This window comes from Hemitrygon akajei, chromosome 31 (assembly GCF_048418815.1).
Source record: "Hemitrygon akajei chromosome 31, sHemAka1.3, whole genome shotgun sequence".
Classification (NCBI taxonomy): Eukaryota; Metazoa; Chordata; class Chondrichthyes; order Myliobatiformes; family Dasyatidae; genus Hemitrygon; species Hemitrygon akajei.
This window is the reverse complement of record NC_133154.1, coordinates 4573239-4598165: the sequence shown is the minus strand read 5'-3', so window position 1 is coordinate 4598165 and position 24927 is coordinate 4573239. Positions and strand designations below refer to the sequence as shown.

The window sequence follows — 24927 nt, the reverse complement described above, 5'->3', positions numbered from 1 at the left end:
GGAATTTGTAGGAGAGACAAGATCCCTCTGCAAATGGATACTAGACTTCCTGACTGGGAGACCTCAGTCAGTCCGGATCGGGAACAGCATCTCCAACACCATCACACTGAGCACGGGGGCTCCCCAGGGCTGTGTGCTCAGTCCACTGCTGTTCACTCTGCTGACCCATGACTGTGCTGCAACACACAGCTCGAACCACATCATCAAGTTCGCCGATGACACCACCGTGGTGGGTCTCATCAGCAAGAACGACGAGTCAGCTTACAGAGAGGAGGTGCAGCAGCAACAACCTGTCTCTGAATGTGAACAAAACAAAAGAGATGGTTGTTGACTTCAGGAGAGCACTGAGCGACCACTCCCCGCTGAACATCGACGGCTCCTCGGTCGAGATCGTAAAGAGCACCAAGTTTCTTGGTGTTCACCCGACAGAAAATCTCACCTGGTCCCTCAACACCAGCTACATAGCAAAGAAAGCCCAGCAGCGTCTCTACTTTCTGCGAAGGCTGAGGAAAGTCCATCTCCCACCCCCCCATCCTCATCACATTCTACAGGGGTTGTATTGAGAGCATCCCGAGCATCTGCATCACTGCCTGGTTCAGAAATTGCACCATCTCGGATCGCAAGACCCTGCAGCGGATAGTGAGGTCAGCTGAGAAGATCATTGGGGTCTCTCTTCCCGCCATCACGGACATTTACACTACACGCTGCATCCGCAAAGGAAACAGCATAATGAAGGACCCCACGCAGCCCTCATACAAACTCTTCTCCCTCCTGCCGTCTGGGAAAAGGCTCCAAAGAATTCGGGCTCTCACGGCCAGACTATGTAACAGTTTCTTCCCCCAAGCTATCAGACTCTTCAATACCCAAAACCTGGACTGACACCTTGCCCTACTGTCCTGTTTATTATTTATTGTAATGCCTGCACTGTTTTTGTGCACTTTACGTAGTCCTGTGTAGGTCTGTAGTCTAGTGTAGCTTTCTCTGTGTTGTTTTTTTTTACGTAGTTCAGTCTAGTTTTTGTACTGTGTCATTTAACACCATGGTCCTGAAAAACGTTGTCTCATTTTTACTATGCACTGTACCAGCAGTTATGGTCGAAATGACAATAAAAGTGACTTGACTTGAAATTAACTTTTGTAGAATGTAATGTGTTTAATTGCACAACAGTGCTGACACTTTGAAATAGTTCAACTAAGCTAGAAATGTTTTGTTGATGATTTTCATTTGTACTCAGTGTCTGAGGCTTCTCACTTAAGTGTCCAACAATAATCAGCCAGCGTTGATGGATTCCAGTTGCTCTGATACTGTTTCTCCATGACCGCAATGTCCCAGTGAAACCTTTCACCGTGCTCGTCACTGACAGCGCTACGATTTACAGTGAAGAAGTCTAAATGGGAATGCAGAAAATGAATCTTTATTGCCATGAACTTCATGGTTTTGTATGCTTGAAGCATGATGTCAACCAGCTTGTTGTTTGGTTGGTGCTCTGGAGTTGCCAAGAAAATTATCAACAACACCCTTGAATTCTTACCATGTGATTTTCTCTGATCCCATTAGAAGTTCTTGGAATTGCCTGCCACTGATGACCTGTTTGATTTGTGGACGAACAAAAATGCTTTCAGATTTATTCATCACATATACATGTTAACATTCAGAGAAATGCATCATTTGCTTTAACACCCAGCACAACCTGACGATGAGATGCGGAAAGCCTGCAAAAGAGCCGCACTTTCTGGCACCGACAGAGCATTCACACAATCCTCAGCAGCACAACACATCTAAACAGAATCGAAGGTGTGGATGAATTATCATACACGAGGGAGATTGAAAACTTGGCTGACATACGTTATAACAGCAACCTCTCACTCAACGTCAGCAAGACCAAAGAATTGATTGTAGGCTTCAGGAGAGGAAAACCAGAGGTCCATGAGCCAGTCCTCATTGGAGGACCAGAGGTGGAGAGTGCTGGCAAATTTAAATTCCTTGGTGTTTTTATTTCAGAGGACCTACCCTGGGCCCAGCACGTAAGTGCTATTGTGAAGGAAGCACAGCAGTGCATCTACTTCCTTAGTAGTCTGTGGAGATTCGGCATGACATCTAAAGCTTTGACAAACTTCTATACTAGTGGAGGGTATATTGACTGGCCGTGTCATGGCCTGGTGTGGAAATATCAATGTTTTTGAATGGAAAATCCTGCTAAAAGATGGGGAATTTGGCCCAGTACATCAGGGGCAAAACTTTCCCAACCAATGAGCACATCTACATGAAACACTGTCATAGGAAAGCAGCGTCCATCATCAGAGATCCTCCCCACCCAGGCCATGCTCTCATCTTGTTGCTGCCATCAAGTAGAAGGTACAGGAGCCTCAGGACCCACACCACCAGGTTCAAGAACAGTTACTACCCCTCAACCATCAGGCTCTTGAACAAAAGGGGATAACTACACTCATTTCCCCATCCTTTGAGATGTTCCCACAACCAGTGATCTCACTTTAAGGTCTCATTATCTCATGTTCTCATTATTTGTTGCTATTTATTTATATTTGCATTTGCACAGTTTGTTGTCTTCTGCACTCTGGTTGATCGCTCATTGATCCTGTTATAGTTACTATTCTATAGATCTGCTGAGTATGCCCACAGGAAAATGAAACTGAAGGTTGTACACGGTGATATATATGTACTTTGATAATAAAATCTACTTTGAACTTTTGATTAGATTTACCACTTGCACATACTAGTGGTATTTGAAAATCAATGCAGCTTATTTTGAAAGCCAGTATCACCCTGTCTTTCATCTTTCTCAAAGGCTGCTCTACTAATTTCTCCTGTCATAATGAAAGACTTAACGTTTATCTAAACTCTTATCTTTCTCCCGTGTTTTACTTCCTCTCTCTTAACCTGTGGGTTTACTTTGCTACTGGTTTGCATCTCATTTTTGCATCGACAGCAGATTTGGACACATAGCACCATCTTCTCATCAAAGCCATTGATAAAAATTAGGGAAAAAAGCTGACGCCTATAAGCTGGTGGTATCCCATTAACTAAGCCTGCCAATTCCAAATCAAGTCAAAGTTATTGTTATTCAACTTTATACATGCACATAATGTATATAACCATATAATGTATATGGAAATGATATGCAGTAGAGTCTCCTGCCTGATGGTAGGAAGTCAAAGAGGATGCTGGATGAATTGGTGGGATCCTTCATACACAATACAATGTCGGAAACAATGCAGGGCAGTAGCGGAGTGGTTACCACAATCGCTCTACGGTGCCAGCGATCACCGATTGGGGTTCAATTCCTGCTGCTGTCTGTAGGGAGTTTGTACATTCACCACTGCCACGGGGTGGGTTTCCTCCGGGTGCTCCGGTTTTCTCCAAGTTTAGGGTTAGTGAGTTGTGGGCGTGTTATGTTGGTGTTGGAAGCATGACAGCCTACCCAGAACATCCTTGGACTGCTTTAGTCGTTGATGCAAATAACGGATTTCACTGTACGTTTTGATGTTTCAATGTTCTTCTTTTGCCCGTTACGCTGCTGGAGATTCAGAAGTACCATCACACTCAGATGTAGAAGAATTCTTCATTGCTATTTCCGGAACAGTTTTGTTTGACCATTCAGGGTTGCTAGCCCTGAGCTGAACCCCTGACCATGGAGGAACCATAGGCAACTCTTAGTCTGGCCTCTACCCTTTGACCTGTTTGGCATGGGTGACCCCACCAAGAGCCAAAGCATAAAGCCCTGACTCCAGCCAACATGGCTCTCAGGGTCATTGAGGGACACCAGCCTTCACTCCCTACGACAAGGTTGTGGTCCTCTTGGAGGAATGTTTCAATGTACGTGTGACATAAAGTTAATCTTCCTCTTTAACCTGTTTATCCTTTCTCTGTTTTCTGTCTACTTATTAATTCTCATCCTGGTTATGTCCTCTCCAATCTCAGTCCTGACACAGGGTTTCAGCCTAAAATGTTGACAATTCCTTCCCTCCCAAGATTCTGTTCCAACTGCTGAGTTCCTTCAGCAGGTTGTTAGTTTCTATTAATCCTCAGTTGACATTATTATTTATTATTCCCAATTCTGTGTGTCCTGATTTTCCAAAGAACTGGAATATGTCTGCCAAGTGCTAATCAGGCGTGTGTTTGTCAGTTCCCCAGATTGTCTGGTGTTATCTATTTACGGAAGCATAGCGGTTAGTGCAACGCTTCACAGTGTCAGGAATACCGATTCCCGCTGTTGTCCGTGAAGAGTTTGTGCGTTCTCCTCATGACCTCTTGGGTTTCCTCCCGTATTCCAAAGATGCTCGGTTACGGTTAGGGTTAGGAGTTGTTGGCATGCTATGTTGGTGTCTGAAGTGTGGCTTCCCCCAAGCACGATCCTCAGACTGCATTGGCTGTTGACACAAATAACGCAACTCACCGTATGCTTCAGTGTGCATGTGAAAAATAAAGTTAATCTTTTTTACGCCATTCTTCCTCCAAGGGCCCGCTTTCAAATCTTCACTGGAAGATTTTATGTTCAACATTGTAATTTCAATCGCCAGCCACCAGAGGACACTGTGCGGCAAAACGTGTTACAGTCTGTCTTTAACGATTACCAACACAGTCAAATATTTTGAGGAGCATTTAAGTCTTCCACATACATTTGCAATTAATAATTGAGAAACCCTAACCCAGACCAAATAGTACCGAGAAACACACACAGAATGCTGGAATAACTCAGCCAGTCAGGCAACATCTGTGGGGGGGAGTCAAAGGTCAAAATTTCGGGCAGAGACCCTTCATCAGAACTGGGACGAGAGGGGGAAGAAGGCGGGGGGGTGGGGGGGGGGGAAGGGAAGCTGGAAAGGGATAGGTGAGACCAGATGAGGGGGAAGGTGGGTGGCTGGTGAAGTACGAAGCTGGGAGCTGACTGTTGGGAGAGGTAACCTCACTGAGTTCCTCCAACATTCTGTGTGCATTCCTCAAGATTTCCAGCTTCTGCAGAATCTCTTGTGTTTAAAATAGAAGTGACTCTAATATGCCCAAAATCTGAGTTAGCACTTTCATAAAGCTTCTTCTCATTTTCGTTAATCAAACCAACGCTCTTTGTGCAAAAACTCCATCCCACCTCATCCACAAAGTCGGCCTCCATCCCTAACGAAAACCTCTGTCTCACGTCACCGCATTGCCCTCCCATCCCAAACCAAACCCACATCCCGCTTCATCATACACCCCTCTCCATCCCAAACCAAACCCACATCCCGCTTCATCATACACCCCTCTCCATCCCAAACCAAAACCTCCATCCCACTCCATCATACACCCCTCTCCATCCCAAACCAAACCCACATCCCGCTTCATCATACACCCCTCTCAATCCCAAACCAAAACCTCCATCCCACTCCATCATACACCCCTCTCTATCCCAAACCAAAACCTCCATCCCACTCCATCCCAAACCAAACCCACATCCCGCTTCATCATACACCCCTCTCCATCCCAAACCAAAACCTCCATCCCACTCCATCATACACCCCTCTCCATCCCAAACCATGCTCAGTATATCGTTCCTGGAACACCAAAATATTGATCTTAAAATTCTCATCATTTACAAATCCTTCAAAGGTTTCATGCCCCTCCCTGCCTCCACTAGTCCTCTTTCTTCAGGGATCTCTCCAACTGTTCACTCTTGTCTTCCTGATTTTACCTCCAAGAGGACCACAGCCTTGTTGAAGGGGTTGGAGGCTTGCTGGCTGGGGTCAGAGCTTTCTGCTTTGGCTTCAGATAGGGTCACCCACACCAAGCAGGTCAAAGGTTAGAGGCCAGACTAAGAGGGTCCACCTGTTCTCCAGGTTGGGGGGTTCAGCTCAGGGCTAACAACCCCGACTGGTCAAACAAAACTGTTGAGGGCTAGATCGTAGTTTTCAAGGCCGGTGATCCAGGGTGAGCAGTTACAAGTTCCTGGGTGTCAACGTCTCTGAAGGCCTACCCTGGGCCCAACATGTTAATACAATTACAAAGAAGTCACAACAGCAACTATATTTCATTGGGAATTTGAGGAGAATTGGTATATCATCAAGGACACTCACAAAGTTCTGCAGAAGTACCGGGGGGAGCCAAAGCAGACTGGGTGCATCGCTTTCTGGTTTGGAGGGGCCACTGGATTGGAAAAAGCAGCAAAATGCTGTAAATTCAGCCAGCTCCATCACAGGCACTAGCCTCTCTAGCTGCCAGGACATCTTCACGAAGTGATACCTCAAAAAGGCATCCATCATTAAGGACCCCCATCACTCCAGACATGCTCTCTTCTCACTGTTACCATCAGGTAGGAGGTACAGAAGCCTGAAGACACTCACTCAGCGATTCAGGAACAGCTTCTTCCCCTCTGCCATCTGATTCCTAAATGGACGTTGAACCCATGAACACTTCCTCAGTGTTTTTCCCCTCTCGTTTTGCACTTCTTAATTAATTTATTTTTCAAAAGTTAGATCTTATTGTATTTTATAGTTTTTAATTCCTATGGATTGCAATATACTGCTGGCATAACACACCTTATGCCAATGATATTAAATCTGATTCTGATTAATTATCCCCCTCAACCCTATTCTCCTGCCTTTTCCCCATAACCTTTGATGACCCGATTAATCAAGAACCTTCACTTTAAATATTCCCAGTGACTTCTCCTCCACAGCCGTCCGTGGCAATAAATTCCACAGAGTCAGTTTTTTTTTACTACAATGCTGTCCAAGACCCTGGGATTTATTGTATTTTGGTTGCGTCGTAGGAAAATGTAAAACCATTTCCAATTCATCTCTCCCTTTATTGGAAAACTAAATGTTTCTTGATTTGTGTGAACTTTCTCCAACCCATTCTATTATCTTGCTGTGGCCTCCTCTACATCGGCAGGAGCAAGAGTAGGCCGGGTGATCACTGTGCACAAAGGCCACCTTGAGCTTCCAGTTACATGTTATTTCAGCTCTCCTTGCCATTCCCATGCTGACCTGTCTGACTTCTGTTTCCTCCACTGTAACTGTATGAACATCTTATATGTAACCGGGTGACCTTCGAATGCTATTCATTATTGTTAAAAAGTGTACTCAGGCATCCATCCGGGTAATGCTAGAATAGTTGTCTGTGCCTTTTAGTGGAGATGGTGATGTCATTACGCACGCGCGGGATAGTGGGGAGACCATTTTGTTTTCTGCGGCAGGAGCTGGTGGGGCGTTGGAATCAAGTTCCCCCAGAGGTACTGGGCTGGGTGAGGAAAGGTGAGCATTAATTTACAATATCCATGTGAACTCATTTATGCTTGTTGGCGAATTGAGAATATCGGTAATTTGATATGTTTTACATATGGATGCTTTAGATTTTTACGAGTAAAGAACTCGACGCTGGATAGCGTGGCTTGCAAAGTTCCTCACCGGCCAAGTAGGTCAGTCTTCCTGTAATTTAACTCCCAGGCAATATTTTGTAAAAGTTGTGCCAAAGTGTACCATTTGTCTAACTTTATTGTATCATGACTGATCGTGCACGTAATTGCGTAACGTGAATGTCTAGTCTCCGGGTGTTCAGCACGTGTAGTAGATATTTTAGATGAGCTGTATTTGCTTACATTTTTCGCTGCTCTGTGTAAGGTACAGGGTTGGGGGGATTCTAATGTTGTTTGTATTGTGTTTCTTCAGAATTGCCATTACCGTATTAGTACTGTATTAGCTTTGTGTGATTTTCTTTGTATTTTTATACTGCATACGCAATTGGTCGAGACACAAGTGTGTGGATCGAAGGTTAAACAGAGATTATAATGGCAGGACCTGATTGTAAAGTCGTTCCTTTTGTTTTAAGACCCTCTTCTGGCACTTAAACATCTAAAACAGATAAAGTAGTTGTTGTCCTGAGTGTGTACTTTTCCCCGGGCTACAACATATATTCACGTGGTATCATGGAACTTGCGTTAATGCAGGGGTTGACATAACATACAGACAGAGTTTGACTGCATATAGGAGTGCAGACAGCACAGGGAAGAAAGATCTTTGAAGAGGAAAGCTTCCCTTTGCACAGCAGGGGTCTAGAGACGAGATAAGTCATGAGGTTATATTGCATTTTGATAAAACTCTTGTTCTGCCATATCTCATGTATTGCACATACCTCTGGTCACCAGTTATAATAGTTTGTTATCCTCACCGACAGTATGAACATCATGTTTTTCAATTTTAGGTAATCCTCAAGCCTTGTATTGCTTTCCCACTCCTACCAATTTACCTTTTCTGTTCCTCCCTGTTACCTGGATTTGTTACTTTGCACCAGAGCAACGCAGACAAAATGCCAGAGGAACTCAGCGGGTCAGGCAGCATCTAAGGAAAAGATTGAACAGTCAACATTTCAAGCAAAGACCCTTCTGCAGGACTGGTTCCATCTGCCCGTCACCCTTCATGGATTATGTCGACTCTTCTCTCCGTCTCAGTAGAGCAGTCAACGTAAACAAACATCTCACCCACTCAGACTGTCATGGTTCCGATCGTTTATTCCCTATCTCACTCTTAATTTCCGTTGATTGTGCCACAGTTCCGACCGTTAATTTCCCAATTGCTTCTAATTCGCTTTGATGACAGCACACCTGGTTTCCATCTAGAACTACGGTATAAGAACACCAGCATCACAACCACTAGCCACCAGCCCGTTGGTCTTTTTCCCGTGTGTAACTATGTTTCCCGGCCGCTTAGAACCGTTTGTTCTAAGTTTAGCTCCTATGAGACTCCGTTTCTCTGAGTCAAGGCTCCGTGTCACGTGCTCTGGGGGACTCTGTGTCAAGGTTCCATATCAGGGCTCCGTGTCGAGATCACTCCTGTTTGCTGTTTGGCGTTTATGCCCGTGTAAACATCCAAACTCAATCTCCGTGTCTGTGTCCTACACTTGGGTTCACTTCCTTCGCTCACTGTAACACAGGTATTCTCTCTTCTCTTTCCTCCCATCTGGCAGAAGATACAAAAGCCTGAAAGCACGTACCACCAGGCTCAAGGTAATGTCTGTCCCGTTGTTATAGGAGTATTGAGTGCTTCCCCCCGTATGATAAGATGTATTCTTGTCCTCGCAATCTACCTTGTTATGACCTTACAATTTATCTGCCTGCACTGACCTTTCTCTATAACTGCAACACTTTATTTTGCATTCTGTAATTATTTCCACTTGTACTGTGTAATAAAATGTTCTGTATGGGTGACATGTAAAACAAAGCTTTTCACGGTAACTCACTATGACAACAGTAAACCAATTTGCTGCACGCCAATCCACTTTGGCCCATCGTTCCTATCCTCTGCCCCCTTCGGTTCCACCTGCCCATCATCTGGCTCCACCAATCACTTTCCATTTTCATCTTTCCCTTCCCCTCCCCACTCCTCCACCTGGCTCTATTTCCCAATCCCTATCACTCACCAGCCTCTGATTCTAAACGCTTGCTCTCCTACCTGACTCCATCTGCCCACCATGCCCTTCTCATTTGTTCCACTGATCACCTACCAGCCTCTGTCTCTAGCCTCCTTCTCCTCAACCTGGCTCCATCTGCCTATCATCCCCCACCTCATCTGTTCCATCTATTGCCTGCCTTGCCCCTCCCTATCAACTCTTTCTTCTGGTTATCTTGCCTCAAATACTGTTCCAGGATCTTGAACTGAACCATTGGCCATCCTTTTGCCTCTGTAGATGCTGCCTGACCCACTATTTACTTACTTTATAACTATTTCTTATTGTAACTTAGAGATTTTGTGTATTGCACAGTACTGCTGCCGCAAAATTTCACAACATATGTCAGTGATCATTGTGCATTTAATATTTCGGTAATATTTGAGCAATGTTGTAAATATATTTTTTGAATTAACATTCTTTGTTATTTACATAATTCATTACAGTTATATGTGAAAGTACAGAGAAAATTTACAAGGGTGTTGCCAGGACTGGAGTTATAAGAAAAGATTGACTAGGTTAGGACTTTATTCCTTGGAACGTAGAAGATTCAGGGGAGATTTGATAGAGTTATGAGAGGCATAGATAGGGTGAATGCAAGCAGGCTTTTTCCACTGAAGTTGGGTGGGTCTACAACTCGAGGTCATGGGTTAAGGGTGAAAGGCAAAAAGTTTAAGGGGAACATGAGGGGAAACCTCCTCACTCAGGGGGTTATGAGAGTGTGGAACGAGCTGCCAGCTTAAGTGGCGCATTCGAAATCGATTTTAATGTTTAAGGGAAGTTTGGATAGGTACATGGATGGTAGGGGTATGGAGGGCTGTGGTTCTGGTGCAGATCGATGGGAGTAGGCAGTTTAAATGGTTCGGCATGGACTAGATGGACTGAAGGGCCCGTGTCTGTGCTGTACTTCTCTGTGATTCTATGACTATGCGAATGGCATACGTTATTACACCACCACGTCGGGTGTGCATGCCTCAGTGAAGTGGACAAAGGGACTGCCTGGCAAAATGTAACATTAATAAACTTGATTCTGATTCTAAGTTGTTGTTATTAAGGTTAATGAGGGATATGCATTATTGTTACTGCAGTGCAAGGAAGGAAGAATTTAGTAACAGTGCCGCTAAATGTTGTACTGTCGTTAATCGGTTTATGCTGATTTAATTTACTCAAGACAGAAACTAAACCAGGCAAGAAACAACTGGTGAAGACCGGTGCAAGAGCATCAGACACGGCACAATTATATAAGAAACTTTAATTGAGAATGTTTACGTGTTACAAGCCATTCACTTATTGATTCACTGAAAGACAGCATTTCCATGGGCCACAGGTTTGAATCACCCCAGAGTGGGTACGTGGGCTTTTGCAGCTGAGACAGAAATGGCACTATACCACCTTCCCTGCCTCTCCCGCCGAGAGCTTATCATCGCCAGCAGAAAACAGTTTGCCCTTACGTCCCCCTGAGGGGTTTGGATGCTTTGTCCAGTGACAGGAGAGATGACAAGCGGGCAATGCAAATCTAAGATAATTGGCAAAAGAGCCAGAAGGGAGATGATAAGAATTGTTTATTTTATTATGCAGTGGGCTGCAATAATCTTGAAAGAGATAAGGGAAAATTTGGTGGAAGTAGGTTCAACATTGGTTTTCACAGGACGTGTTTAAAATGACAAAAGACAAGGTGGAGGAATGAAAGGGCTGGAAAATGTAAATGGGTCGAATGGTGTTCTGTATCATGATTAGTGGGTTTGTTTTTCCAGTCTCTATTTATACAAAAAAATACAGTTGCTTAAAATACTGGACATGGAGGGCATAGGAGTCATTTTGACTGACAGTCAAGAAGAATCCAATGGAAGAACTTGCATTTCTATTGGCTTTGAGTAGGCAAGGCATCATGGGGATGGACATATCAGGTGACCATGGCACAAGTAAGGGCAGTTGAAGGAACAAAGTCGTGTGATTGGACATTGAAGGATGTGCTTCTACAAAGTTTGTTTCGACAAAATACCATCAACAGAATCAGATCAGAAGTCTTCACCTCTGACCTATGCTCCTTGGCTACCAGCTAGGGCTTTGAGAAAAGCTGATAGTCGACTACAGCACTGAAAGCATTTTCCTCCAGACTCCAATCAGCTGCAGCCACAGGAGGTTCTGCAGATGCTGGAACTCCAGAGAAACACACATACAAAATGCTGGGGGGAGTTCGGCAAGCCAGGCAGCATCTATGGAAATAAATAAACAGTCGACGTTTCAGGCCAAGACCCTTCATCGGTACTGGAAAGGAAGAGGGAAGATGCCAGAATGAAAAGCTGGGCGAGGGGAAGGAGGACTAGGTGAAATCAGGTGATTGGGAAAGATGAAGGGCTGGAGTAGAAGGAATCTGATAGGAGAGGAGAGTGGACCACAGGAAGGAGGAGGGGACCCAGGAGGAGGTGATATACAGGTGAGGAGAAGAGGTAAGAGGCCTGAATGGGGAATAGAAGAGGGAAGGGGGAGGGAAATCTTTACTGTAAGCAGAACTGGGTGTTAATAGCATCAGGTTGGAGGCTACCCAGACGGAATATGAGGTCCTCCACCCTGAGAGTGATCTCAGTGTGTCAGAGGACGAGGCCGTGGACAGCCATGTTGGAATGGGAACGGGGATAGGAATTAAAATGCTTGATACCAGGAAATGGGCAGATGGAGAGGAGGTGCTTGACAAAGTGGTCCCCCCATTTTCGTCGGATTTCACCAAGGTGTGTAAACAGGTGTGTAGGGATTGATTGAGGATTGGCTTAGCTGCACTGACCCTTGCAGGTGACATCACTGGAAATTATTTGGTCACCTGCCCTTAGCTCTGTGGTGACCCCATCCTGCACTCAATACGATGCCGAGCACAGGCCGAGATCGTGATGTCTGAGGTGGCAAAAAAAGAATCCTGTACAGAAAATATCACAGAATGAGTCATGAGCCCATGGAAGGAACCCCGTATGTTGCCTACTTGTAGATGGCCTAGGTGCCAGACACTAGTGATGAAGAAACGGAATCCCGGATTTCACAGAGGCAGGCATCCAGGGAGATGTAAAATAGGTAGTGAAATTTTTAAAAAAGGAATTGCTTTTCAGCTGTAGTGTTTCTCCGCTTTGACAAGTTGGCAGTACATCACCAGGGAGAAGATAAGGCCCAGGAGCTGAGGAAGGAAAGAAAGAACATTCATTAGTAAGGTGGAGAGGGTCGGTAGCTTTAAATTCCTTAGCGTGAACACATTCCTTTGCACAAGCTAACGTGCCGCGTGCAAGAGAATTCCGAGATGTGTGGTTTTCTGTAAACGGACACGTAGGCTTCGATCCTATTTATGAGGTAACACAGGCAAAATTTTAGACCACAACGCACCAAGTTCACCACACAACCAATCAGCGATGAGCTCTCCTCCCTACACCACAACTGAGTTTCCGTGACAACGATCAGTCAGCTGATTGATGAGTATATAAAGGCCAAGCATTCGGAGGACACACCACAACCAACAGCGCACTGAGGGTATCTCCTCGCATGACGACAAAACATTTGCAAATGAATTACCAAGATCAAAAAATCGTTAATGTATCAGTGGATCTGTCTGGATTTACATACTGTAAATAGCATCACAAAGATTTACTTTGAACTTTGTACTTTATACAACTTCAACGTAACATCCCAACCCCTGTACACAATACTCTGATTTATGAGGGCCAAAATGTTTCTATACCATTTCAATAGAAAGTTCAAGGTCAACCTCTGCTGTGGGATTGGGGAACGTACATCACAGAATGATGTAAGAATGCCAGATTTCTTTTCCTCAGGAACATTAGTGAATGTGATTTAAAACAGCATTTCAAGAACTGGGCAGAATGGATCAAATTTTGGTGGGACTACTAAGGAGGTGGGTGGCGCTGTGGTAACATAAGGGTTAGCGTGATTCTATTACAGCTTGAGGTATCAGTGTTCAGAGAGCTTTCTGACCGTTTACATTACCGTCTAGTATGGGGGCGGGCACTGCACAGGATCGGAAAGTGCTGCAGAAAATTGTAAACTCAGCCAGCTCTGTTATGGGCACTAGCCTCCCTAGCATGCAAAAGACTTCCAAAAGGCAGCACCTCAGAAAGGCCGCATCCATCATAAAGGACACTCATCACCCAGGACATGCCCTCTTCTCATTGCTACCATCAGGGAAGAGGTACAGGAGCCTAAAGACACACACTCAGGAACAGCTTCTTCCCCTCTGCCATCAGATTTCTGAATGGACACTGAACCCATGAACACAACCTCAGTATTTCTTTCCTCTTTTTTTGCACTACTTATTTAATTTCTTATCTACACACATCTTATTATAAGGGGTAATTTTTATTATGCACTGCTGCCACGAAACAACAAATTTCACGACATATTATCATCATTATGTGCTGTGTTGCTTGAGGGGGTGATCACGGTCTTCCACCTGTCTTTAATCTGTTTTTTTCTGTGGGAAAGACCCCTTTCACACAGTGGTTCTTATTCTTTTCTCTACCCATGACCATGATTGTTCTTGGCAAGTTTTTCCACAGAAGTGGTTTGCCATTCCCTTCTTCTAAGGGTATCTTTACAATACGGGTGACCCCAACCATTATCAATACTCTTCAGAGATTGTCTGCCTGGCGTCAGTGATTGCATAACCAGGGCTTGTGATATGCACCATCTGCTCATATGACCATCCACCACCTGCTCCCATGGCTTCAGGTGACCCTGATCAGGGGCTAAGCAGATGCTACACCCTCCCAAGGGTGGCCTGCAGGATAGCGGAGGGAAGGAGCGCTCTACACCTCTTTTGTTAGAGACGTATCTCCACCCCGCCACATACACTCACCAATATATGTTCCAACACCACCCCCAAGCTCACTATTTCTACACGCGGACTGGAGAACCGTGAGTGGCGTCGAGGCGATGCTCGTTGGTTATCTGGTCATGTACCTGTAGCACTGGTATGCAAAGTCCAAAGATGCAGATCGCCACAATGTTTTCCTTCAGCCACTTGATAACCTTGTCGTAGCATGGCTGTGGATGGAAGAGAGCAAGTTAAACGCATGAATGAACTGTTTATCACGCTTACCCTCAGTGGCCACTTTATTAGGTACACCAGTACACCTGCTCGTTAATGCAAATATCTAATCAGCCAATCACCTGACAGCAACTCCGTGCATAAAAGTATGCAGGCATGGTCAAGAGGTTCATTTGTTGTTCAGACCAAACATCAGAATGGGGAAGAAATGTGATCTGAGTGATTTTGACCGTGGAATGACTGTTGGTGATAGACAGGGTGGTTTGAGTAGCTCAGAAGCTGATATCCTGGGATTTTCACACACAACAACCTTTAGAGCAGGGGTTCCCAACCTGGGGTCCATGGACCCCTTGGTTAATGGTAAAGGTCCATGGCATAAAACCAGTTGGGAACTCCTGCTCTAGAGTTTAGAGAAAAAACACCCTGTTAATGAGAGAGATCAGAGGAGAATGGTCAAGAGTGGTTCAAGCTGACAGGAAGGTGACAGTAACTCAAATAGCCGTGCATTACAACAGTGGTGTACAGAAGAGCATCTCTGAATGCACAACACGTTGAACCTTGAAGAGGACAGGCTACAGCAGCAGAAGACCATGAACATACACTGAGTGGCCACTTTATTGGGTACAGGAGCGACCTTATGAAGTGGCCACTGAGTGTAGTTAAGTCCACGAGGCTGCACTGAACTTTAACCTTACAGTTGCCCTAAATTGTAATATTGCCTCATCTATGTTTCCATTGTGAAGTGCCACAATTTATCTCCTTCACTCCAGAAACCCATGGCCAAGGAACAGTTCCATTGAACGAGACAATGGTATACATCATTACACCACGTCATCATGTAAGTGCCTCACTAAAGAAACTAAGTAGACATTATTACGGCTCTTGTGTTTCTTTCGATTAGTTTCTGAAATACAAAACAAAACATCTCCAACTCATATTCCCAGTGTTATTTATTTACTCTTTTTTTGTATTTAGACAGCTTGTCTTCTTCTGCACATTGGTTGTTTGTCCATCTTTGTGGGCAGTTTTTCATCGATTCTGTTGTATTTCTCTGTTCTACTGTGAATGCCTGCAAGAAATGTACAGCTTACTGGGTCAAGTCTCTGGAGAGGAGGTTTGAGGTCGTAACCATTTGACTGAAAGTGGAGTTTTAGTCTAATCTCGGTTTTAAATGCTTCATTTTTTTTTACAAAATAAACAAATTGTTTGATACTGAGGCCAACCTGCATTTATATAGTGACTTTAACTGACAAAAACGTTCCAAGGCACTTCACAGGAGCCTTGTCAAGCAAAAATAGACAAGAACCACATGAGGCAAAATTAGAGCAAGCCACCAAAAGATGAGTACTTGGGTCTAAAGGACAAAGGGTGTGAGAGAATTCGAGAATCTTGACAATTGCTTTCATCAGTGCAGACAGGATCTATGTTGTCAGATGAGAGCAATGGTACCGAAGGGAAATTGAGGAGCTCTGGCCTGTTCAGTTTAAGGAAACAAAAATGGCCGCCCGCTGGCATCAGCACAAGACTTTGAGGTGAGAGGTCATGGGTTCAAATCCGGCTGGCTCCTTGCAACTTTCCATACATGCTGGGTTGAGCGTCAAGCTGCCAACACGGCCTCCTTAAAAAGACAAAATGCTAAAGAAACAGCAAGGTTGCCGCCCGATGCGCCTCCAGATGCAGAGAGGCCTAACGCTTTAGAAAAATGAGAGGTCTTTTTCTTCAAGCATGGATAACCCTTAAAGGGATTGGTGGAATAGACAGAGGCAATTTCTTCTCAGTGGGAAGTCAGGCTGGAGTTTATGGTACCAGGATAAGAACTAGACATGTAGGTTTGAGTTGAGACATTTCTCCACACTGAGGATTGTAAATCATTGGAATTTGTCCATCTCAATTGGCTGCAGTCGTTTAGTTACTGTGAGCATTAAAAGCAATATCAGGTTCCTGGGTGTCAATATTGCTGAGGATCTAACCTGGCCCCAACATATTGATGCAGCTACAGAGAAGACAAGACAGCGACTATATTTCATTAGGATTTTGAGGAGATTCAGTTTGTCACTAGAGACACTCTCAAATTTCTACAGACGTACTGTGGAGAGCATTCTAACTGGCTGCACCATTGTCTGGTATGGTGAGGGGTACTGCACAGGATTGAAGCAAGTTGCAGAGAGTTGTAAACTCAGTTAGCTCCATCATGGGCATTAGCCTCCGTGGTATCCAGGACATCTTCAAGGAGCGGTGCCTCAGAAAGGCAGCATCCATCATTCAGGACCCTGTCACCCAGTCCTCAATGTAACAATCAGGGAGAAGATACAGAAGCCTGAAGATAAACACTCAATGATTCAGGAACGGCTTCTTTCCCCTCCACCATCCGATTTCTGAACGGACATTGAACCTGCGAACATGACCTCACTACTTACTTTTTTATTTTCTGTTTTTGCACTACTATATTTAAATTCAACTATTTACTATACATAACTGTAATTCAGATATTTCAGTTATTACTGTAATTCAGTTTTTCCCTGTATTTATCATGAATAGCATCGTAGTGCTGTGTCAAAGTTAACAAATTTCATGACATATGCCGATGATACTCCGATTCAGATTCTAACGAGTTTTATTGAATGACTCAGCTATTTCCTCTTTTCATGGCTGCCAGAGGTGATGCAACGTGAGTACTAGGGGTAAGAACAGGCCACCTAGTCCTTCATGTCAGCTTTGCACCCGTTGTTCATGTTGTTTCCTGGCCCTGTCCACACAGCTATTAATATCCAGAAGTCTATTGGTCTTTTGGATCATTCACTGACTGAACGTCTACAGCCCTCTAGAGAAAAAAATTTCAAATGATTCATCGCCGTTCAGTGAAGAAACTTCTAAATGGCCACACCTTAATCTGAGAGATCCTGATTCCTGGTCAAAATTCCTCAGCTGGAGGAAACATACCCACCCTGTCAAGTACTGTAAGAATTTTTTAAGGCTAATTTTTCTGAACTCTGAGAACAGAAGACTTTTCTATTTAATCACTCCTTGTAAAGCAATCCTACTAAAAAGTCTGGTGAATATTCACCAGCTTCACTGAACATAGAATAGTACAGCACAATACAGGGCCTTAGGCCTAGGCCTGCAATGTTCTGCTGAGCTTTGAACTTAGTCCAAGATCAGTCTAACCCCTTCCTTCCTACATAGCCCTCCATTTCTGTTAATTCATTCATTCATTCAGAGATACAATGCGGAGCAGGCCCTTCCGTCCTAGCATCCCTCCCATTTATCCCTACCCTAATCACAGGATAGTTTACAATGGCCAGTTAACCTATCTCCCTATGTGTCTATGGACTGTGGGAGGAAACCAGAGCACCCAGAGGAAACCTACACGGTCATGGAGAGAACGTACAAACTCCTCACTGTCCACGGTGGAGTTGAACTCTGAACTCTGATGCCCCAATCTGTAATAGTGTCGGATTAATTGCTGTGCTATTGTGGCGAGCTTTTCTATTATCCATATATAATTTCTAGGAGTTTTTTTTTAACGTCTCTCTAACATCATCCCTGGCTGTGTGTTCTATACACCACCACTCTGAAAAATAACTGACTCTGACATCCACTGCCCCTCCAATCACCTTAAAATTATGCCTCCATTTCCATCCTTGGAAAAACTCCATCTATGCTTCTTCTCATTTGTACATCTCTATCAAGTCATCTCTTACTCTGCTTCACTCCAAAGAGAAAAGCCTAGCTCGCCCACAAGACACGCTCTCTAATCCAGGCAGCATCCTGGTAAATCTCCTCTGCACCCTCTCTAAAGCTTCCACATCCTTCCGATAATGAAGTGACCAGAACTTAACACAATATTCCAAGTGTGGTCTAACCAGGAGATGCAACATTACCTCACAGCTCTTGAACTCAATCCCCCAACTACTGAAGGCCAACACACTATGCACCTTTTTAACCCCCCTATCAACTTGCGTAGCAACTTTGAGGGATCTATGGACGTGGACCCCAAGATCCCTCTGTTCCTCCACTCTGCTAAAAATCCTACCATTAACCTTGTACTCCGTCTTCAAACTTGACCTTCCAAAGTGAGTCATTTCACACCTTTCTGGGCTGATCTCCAAGTGCCATTAGAAAACATAGAAACATAGAAAACCTACAGCACAATACAGGCCCTTCGGCCCACAAAGCTGTGCTGAACATGTCCCTACTTTAGAAATTACCTAGGATTACCCATAGCCCTCTATTTTTCTGAGTTCCATGTACCTTTCCAGGAGTCTCTTAAAAGACCCTATCGTATTATAATACGATGATCATATTATGAGAGGCATAGATAGGGTGGATAGTCAATACCTGTTTCCCAGGGCACCAATAGCAAACACCAGAGGGCATATATACAAAATTAAGGGAGGGAAGTTTAGGGGAGACATCAGGGGTAAATTTTTTACACAGAGGGTTGTGAGTGCCTGGAATGGTGATGATGATGACAAATCTTATTGAATTTTTTGAAGAGGTTACGAGGAAAGATGACGAGGGTAAAGCAGTGGATGTTGTCTATATGGACTTCAGTAAGGCCTTTGACAAGGTTCCGCACGGAAGGTTAGTTAGGAAGGTTCAATCATTAGGTATTAATATTGAAGTAGTAAAATGGATTCAACAGTGGCTAGATGGGAGATGCCAGAGAGTAGTGGTGGATAACTGTTTGTCAGGTTGGAGGCCAGTAACTAGTGGTGTGCCTCAGGGATCTGTATTGGGTCCAATGTTGTTTGTCATATACATTAATGATCTGGATGATGGGGTGGTAAATTGGATTAGTAAGTATGCAGATGATACTAAGGTAGGTGGCATTGTGGATAATGAAGTAGGTTTTCAACTTGCAGAGAGATTTAGGCCAGTTAGAAGAGTGGGCTGAACGATGGCAGATGGAGTTTAATGCTGATAAGTGTGAGGTGCTACATTTTGGTAGGAATAATCCAAATAGGACATACATGGTAAATGGTAGGGCATTGAAGAATGCAGTAGAACAGAATGATCTAGGAATAATGGGGCATAGTTCCCTGAAGGTGGAATCTCATGTGGATAGGGTGGTGAAGAAAGCTTTTGGTATGCTGGCCTTTATAAATCAGAGCATTGAGTATAGGAGTTGGGATGTAGTGTTAAAATTGTACAAGGCATTGGTGAGGTCAAATTTGGAGTATTGTGTACAGTTCTGGTCACTGAATTATAGAAAAGATATCAACAAAATAGAAAGAGTACAGAGAAGATTTACTAGAATGTTACCTGGGTTTCAGCAGCTAAGTTACAGGGAAAGGCTGAACAAGTTAGGTCTTTATTCTTTGGAGCGTAGAAGGTTGAGGGGGGACTTGATAGAGGTATTTAAAATAATGAGGGGGATAGATAGAGTTGACGTAGATAGACTTTTTCCATTGAGAGTAGGGGAGATTCAAACAAGAGAACATAATTTGAGAGTTAGGGGGCAAAAGTTTAAGGGAATTTCTTTACTCAGAGAGTGGTAGCTGTGTGGAATGAGCTTCCAGTAGAAATGGTAGAGGCAGGTTCTGTATTGTCATTTAAAGTAAAACTGGATAGGTATATGGACAGGAAAGGAATGGAGGGTTATGGGCTGAGTGCGGGTCAGTGGGACTAGGTGAGAGTAAACGGTCGGCACGGACTAGAAGGGCCGAGATGGCCGGTTTCCGTGCTGTAATTGTTATATGGTTATATGGTGGAGGCTAAAACATTAGGGGTATTTAAGAGTCTCTTGGACAGGCACATGGATGAAAGAAAATTGGAGGGTTATGGGGTAGTGTGCGTTTAGTACTTTTTAAAAAAGGATTATATGGGTCGGCACAACATGGAGGGCTGAAGGGCCGGTACTGTGAGTAGTGTTCTATGGTTCTATGGTATCCGCCTCCACCACTGTTGCCAGCAGCCCATTCCACGCACTCAACACTCCCTTTGTAAAAAACTTACCCCTGACATCCCCTCTGTACCTTCTTCCAAGCACCTTAAAACTGTGCCCTCTTGTGCTAGCCATTTCAGCCCTGGGAAAAAGCCCCGACTCTCCACACGATCAATGCCTCAGCTAAACAGTGAGGAGTGTTGTGTATTGTGTTGCCATTCTTTTGTTTAAGAAGCCTAAAGCTACACTCAAGCTTCAGGTGCAGTCTCAACAAAGCCCTTTGAAATCACAATAGAAAATCTTCTCTCTTTGCCCAAATTCTCTTGCAATAAAGGCAAAGAGCATTTGTTACTTGAGGATCTGAGTATAGGAGGCCAGATAAAGTCCAGCTAACCATTTGCCTTCCTCATTGCTTCTTGTACCAGAACCAAATATCAGAGGCCCGGAGGTAAGCCTGTCCTGGAGTGGGAGGCCTGTCTCAGTGAATGAGTGAATGGTTGGCTGGGGAGGGTGCAAGAGGGGCTTGTTTTGCTGTTGTTGTCTTGTCTTCTTTTATATTGCTTTGTTTTGTTGTTGCCTCTGCAATCTCTTCAGCTACTTCCTTCAGAACCCAAGGGTGCATTCCATCAGGTCCGGGAGATTTATCCAACAGAGGCCCGTATCAAAGTCGGGTTTATCATCAGTCACATATGTCATGAAATTTGGTTTTTTTTATTGCAGCAGTACAGGGTAATACATAAAATTACTACAGCCTGTGCAGAAGTCTTAGGCACACTAACTAACTATGTGTTTAAGACCTTTGCACAGTACCGTACAGTGAAGTATTGAAATATATAATGAAATGTGTCATTTGTGTCAAATCAGGTCAGTAAATATCGTGCTGGGGCAGCCCCCAAGTGTCGCCACACTTCCAGCACCAACTTTGCATGCCCACAACTCACTAGCCCTAACCCGCGTGTGTTTGGACTGTGGGAGGAAGATCGAGCACCCAGAGGAAACCCACATGGTCATGGTGGGAACTGACAAACTCCTTACAGGAATTGTCGGCACAGTAAAGCGATTGCGCTACCCAAGCTGCCCTTATGATTCAACATCTATTCCACATTGAACTTGTGACTCACGTCTTTCCACCAGATATCAGGGATGGTCGAGCAGTTGTTGACCAGCTTGAAGCAGCAGGAAACGGGCACCTTACTTCCGTTTAGGACAGAGAACCAGTCGTCATAGCGGATGACACCACAGCACCGGAACTGCGCAGAGAAAGAAATGCACGCACGCAGTCAATTTCACTTCTAACCTCATCCCTGAACAACGAGAGCTGATAACGTTCTGATCTTCCAAACAATAAAGGCTTCATAAGGAGCCGCGTGAACAAGTTTACAGTCTTTGATAAAAGGGGCTTTAAGAGGATGGATATTAATGTGTCCAAATAAGAGGAAAGTCAAGTCAAGTCAACCATAACTGCTATGTACAGTACACAGTAAAAATGAGACAACGTTTTTCAGGACCATGGTGCTACATGACACGGTACAAAAACTAGACTGAACTATGTAAAAAACAAAAAAAACAACTACACTCGACTACAGACCTACCCAGGACTGTATAAAGTGCACCAAAACAGTGCAGGCATTACAATAAATAATAAACAGGACAATAGGGCAGTAAGGTGTCAGTCCAGACTCTGGGTATTGAGGAGTCTGATGGCTTGGGGGAAAAAACTGTTACATAGTCTGGTTGTGAGAGCCTGAATGCTTTGGTGCCTTTTGCTAGACGGCAGGAGGGAGAAGAGTTTGTATGAGGGGTGCGTGGGGTCCTTCATAATGCTGTTTGTTTTGTGGACGCAGTGTGTATAAATGTCCATGATGGCAGGAAGAGAGACCCCGATGATCTTCTCAGCTGACCTCACTATCCGCTGCAAGGTCTTGCGATCTGAGACGGTGCAATTTCCGAACCGGGCAGTGACGCAGTGAATTGCCCAATACCAGAAGGCATGCATTGAGGGTGAGCGGGGGTAACTTCAAAGGGAATGCAAGGCGGAAGTTTTTTGACACAGAGAGTTGTGGATGTCAGTATGGCGGTACAGGTAAATACATTACAGGCTGTTAAGAGACGTTTAGTTAGGCTCATGGATGTAAGGAAGATGCAAAGATATAATGCGAGGTTTTGCACTTCAGTATGAGCCAACTGAGGTAGGTCTTAGTGAACGGTAGGGCATTGAGGAGTGTGGAGGAACAAAGGGATCTAGGAAAACAGATCCATAATTCCTCAAAAGAGGCGTCACAGGTAGATAGTGTCATAAACAAAATTTCTGGCACTGAGTACAGGAGACGGGATGTTCTGTTGAGGTTGTATAAGACATTGATGAGGCCTAATTTGGAGCATTGTGTGCAGTTTTGCTCACCTACCTACAGGAAAGACATAAATAAAGTTGAAAGAGTGCAGAGTAAATTTACAAGGATGTTGCCTCATCTGGATGACCTGAGTTATAAGGAAAGATTGAACAGGTTAGGACTCTATTGCTTAGAACGTAGAAGACTGAAAGGAGATTTGACAGTGGTATACAAAATTATGAGGGATATAGATAGGGTAAATGCAAGCAGGCTTTTTCCGCTGAGGTTGGGTGGGACTACAACCAGAGATCATGGGTTAAAGGTGAAAAGTGAGATGTACAAGTGGAACATGAGGGGAAACTTCTTCATTCAGAGAGTTGTGAATGTGGAGTGATCTGCCGGCACATGTGAGCTTGATTTCAACGTTTAAGAGAAGTTTGGATAGGTACATGGATGGGAGGGGTACGGAGGGCTGTGGTCCTGGTGCAGGTCGATGGGAGTAGGCAGTTTAAATCGTTTCAGCATGTTGGGCTGAAAGGCTGGTTTCCCTGCTGTACTTTTCTATGACTCTATGGAGGGATATGGACGTTGTGTGGGTAGGACGGAGAGGTGGTTTTGATTTACTTTTTAGCTGGGTCGACTGGACACTGTGGGCTGAAGGGCCTGTTCTTGTGCTGTAATCTATGTTCTATGTGCTATCACGAGAGCTGGACAAACTTGGGTTGTTTCTCTGGAATGGCGAAGGCTGGGGGGAGATCTGATAAGAGGTTTAGAAGATTATGATGGCACAGACAGAGGAGACAGATAGCATCTTTTTTCCCAGGGTTGAAATGCCTAAAACCAGAGGGCATGCATTTAAGCCTAGAGGGGGTAAGTTCAAATGAGATGTGCGGGGCAAGTTTATTTACCCCATAGAGAATGGTGGATCCTGGAATGCACTACCTGGGGTGGCGGTAGAGGTAGATACATAGGGATTTTTAAATGAATGTGAGGGAAATGGAAGGACATGGACGTTGTGTGGGTAGAAGAGATTCATTTAGTTAGCCAGTTGATTACTAATTTAATTTTTTTGATACAACATTGTGGGCTGAAGGGCCTGTCCCTGTGCTGTACTTTTATCTGAATAGCTGGCCGGTGGTGTAGCAGCATCCGCACTGGACCTCGAGGCGGAGGTCCCAGGTTCGAATCTGGCCAGGTCCCGTCACAATTTCCATCCGTGCTGGGTCTGAGCATCTCTCTAGCAACTTTGCCTCGTAAAAGGCAGACAAAATGCTAAAGAAACAGCGGTTGCCGCCCGATGCACCACAAGGCACGGAAAGGAACGACACTTATCTGCAGGGAAGGTCACTCAAAGAGCTTACATCCATCTGCACAATATCCCAGCCATTGGTCAAATCGCTGTGTCCAGATGTGTTGTAGAACTGAAGTCCTTTCTTCAGCTCCTTCTTTGCATACTGGTTTATCTAGGGGTAAATACAGGATAAAAAGCAGTTGTAATAATTCGGTTTCTCAATCAATTGTTCTATCGTAATAGAATCAGATATCACTGTGCTTCATCAGATTTCATAATCATAGCATGCCAACCAGTTCATCAGAATCAGTTACAGATGTCAAATGTTTGATTGGACTCAATAACGGATCTCAAGTAATCAATTAGTGTCAGGAAATGTAGAGGAGGCTTGACCCAAACGCAGAGCAGCGGAAACAATTTGGTGGTGAGCGAATACTTTAATAATAGACTGCAAAAATCGAAGCTATGAGGGGCTGCAAAACAATAGAGAACATAAGGCTAAAGATTCAGGAGCAGAATTAGGCATTTCATCCTGGCTGATCCATTTCCCTCTCATCACCAATTTCCTTCCTCCTCCCCGTAACCCTTCATGCCCTGACTAATCAAGAATCTATCAACCTCTGCCTTAAATTTACCCAATGACTTGGCCTCCACTGTTGCCTGTGGCAACAAATTCCACAGATTCACCACTCTCTGGCTAAAGGAATTCCTCCTCGTCTTTGATTTAAAAGAATGTCCCTCTACTCTGAGGCTGTGTCCTGTGGTCCTAGACTCATCCTCTGCAAGTTGTGGTTAGAATGAATACTGTTTACCTCTGCAAAGAAGGGTCATTCTTCCCCCTATTGTACCTCACCAAATTCTTCACATAAATGGCTGTTTACTCCTTTGGCCTTGCATCCTGAAATCAGCATCCTTCATCTGTGCTGACTTTGGGACCTTATTG

The 24927-nt window shown here is 44.3% G+C and overlaps 1 protein-coding gene across 1 annotated transcript in view; it reads right to left on the bottom strand.

The window, feature by feature from the left end:
* Positions 1-10669: 10669 nt before the first annotated feature.
* The window catches only part of LOC140719188 (tetraspanin-4-like), a 67295-nt gene continuing 53037 nt past the window's right edge, over positions 10670-24927 (bottom strand). The window contains exons 5-8 of the mRNA XM_073033625.1: positions 24055-24156; positions 21485-21613; positions 14389-14472; positions 10670-12595 (exon numbers count right to left, since the gene is read on the bottom strand). Coding sequence (XP_072889726.1) covers positions 12527-12595; positions 14389-14472; positions 21485-21613; positions 24055-24156 — 384 coding nt within the window. The 3' untranslated portion in view covers positions 10670-12526. The remainder of the gene's footprint in view (positions 12596-14388; positions 14473-21484; positions 21614-24054; positions 24157-24927) is intronic.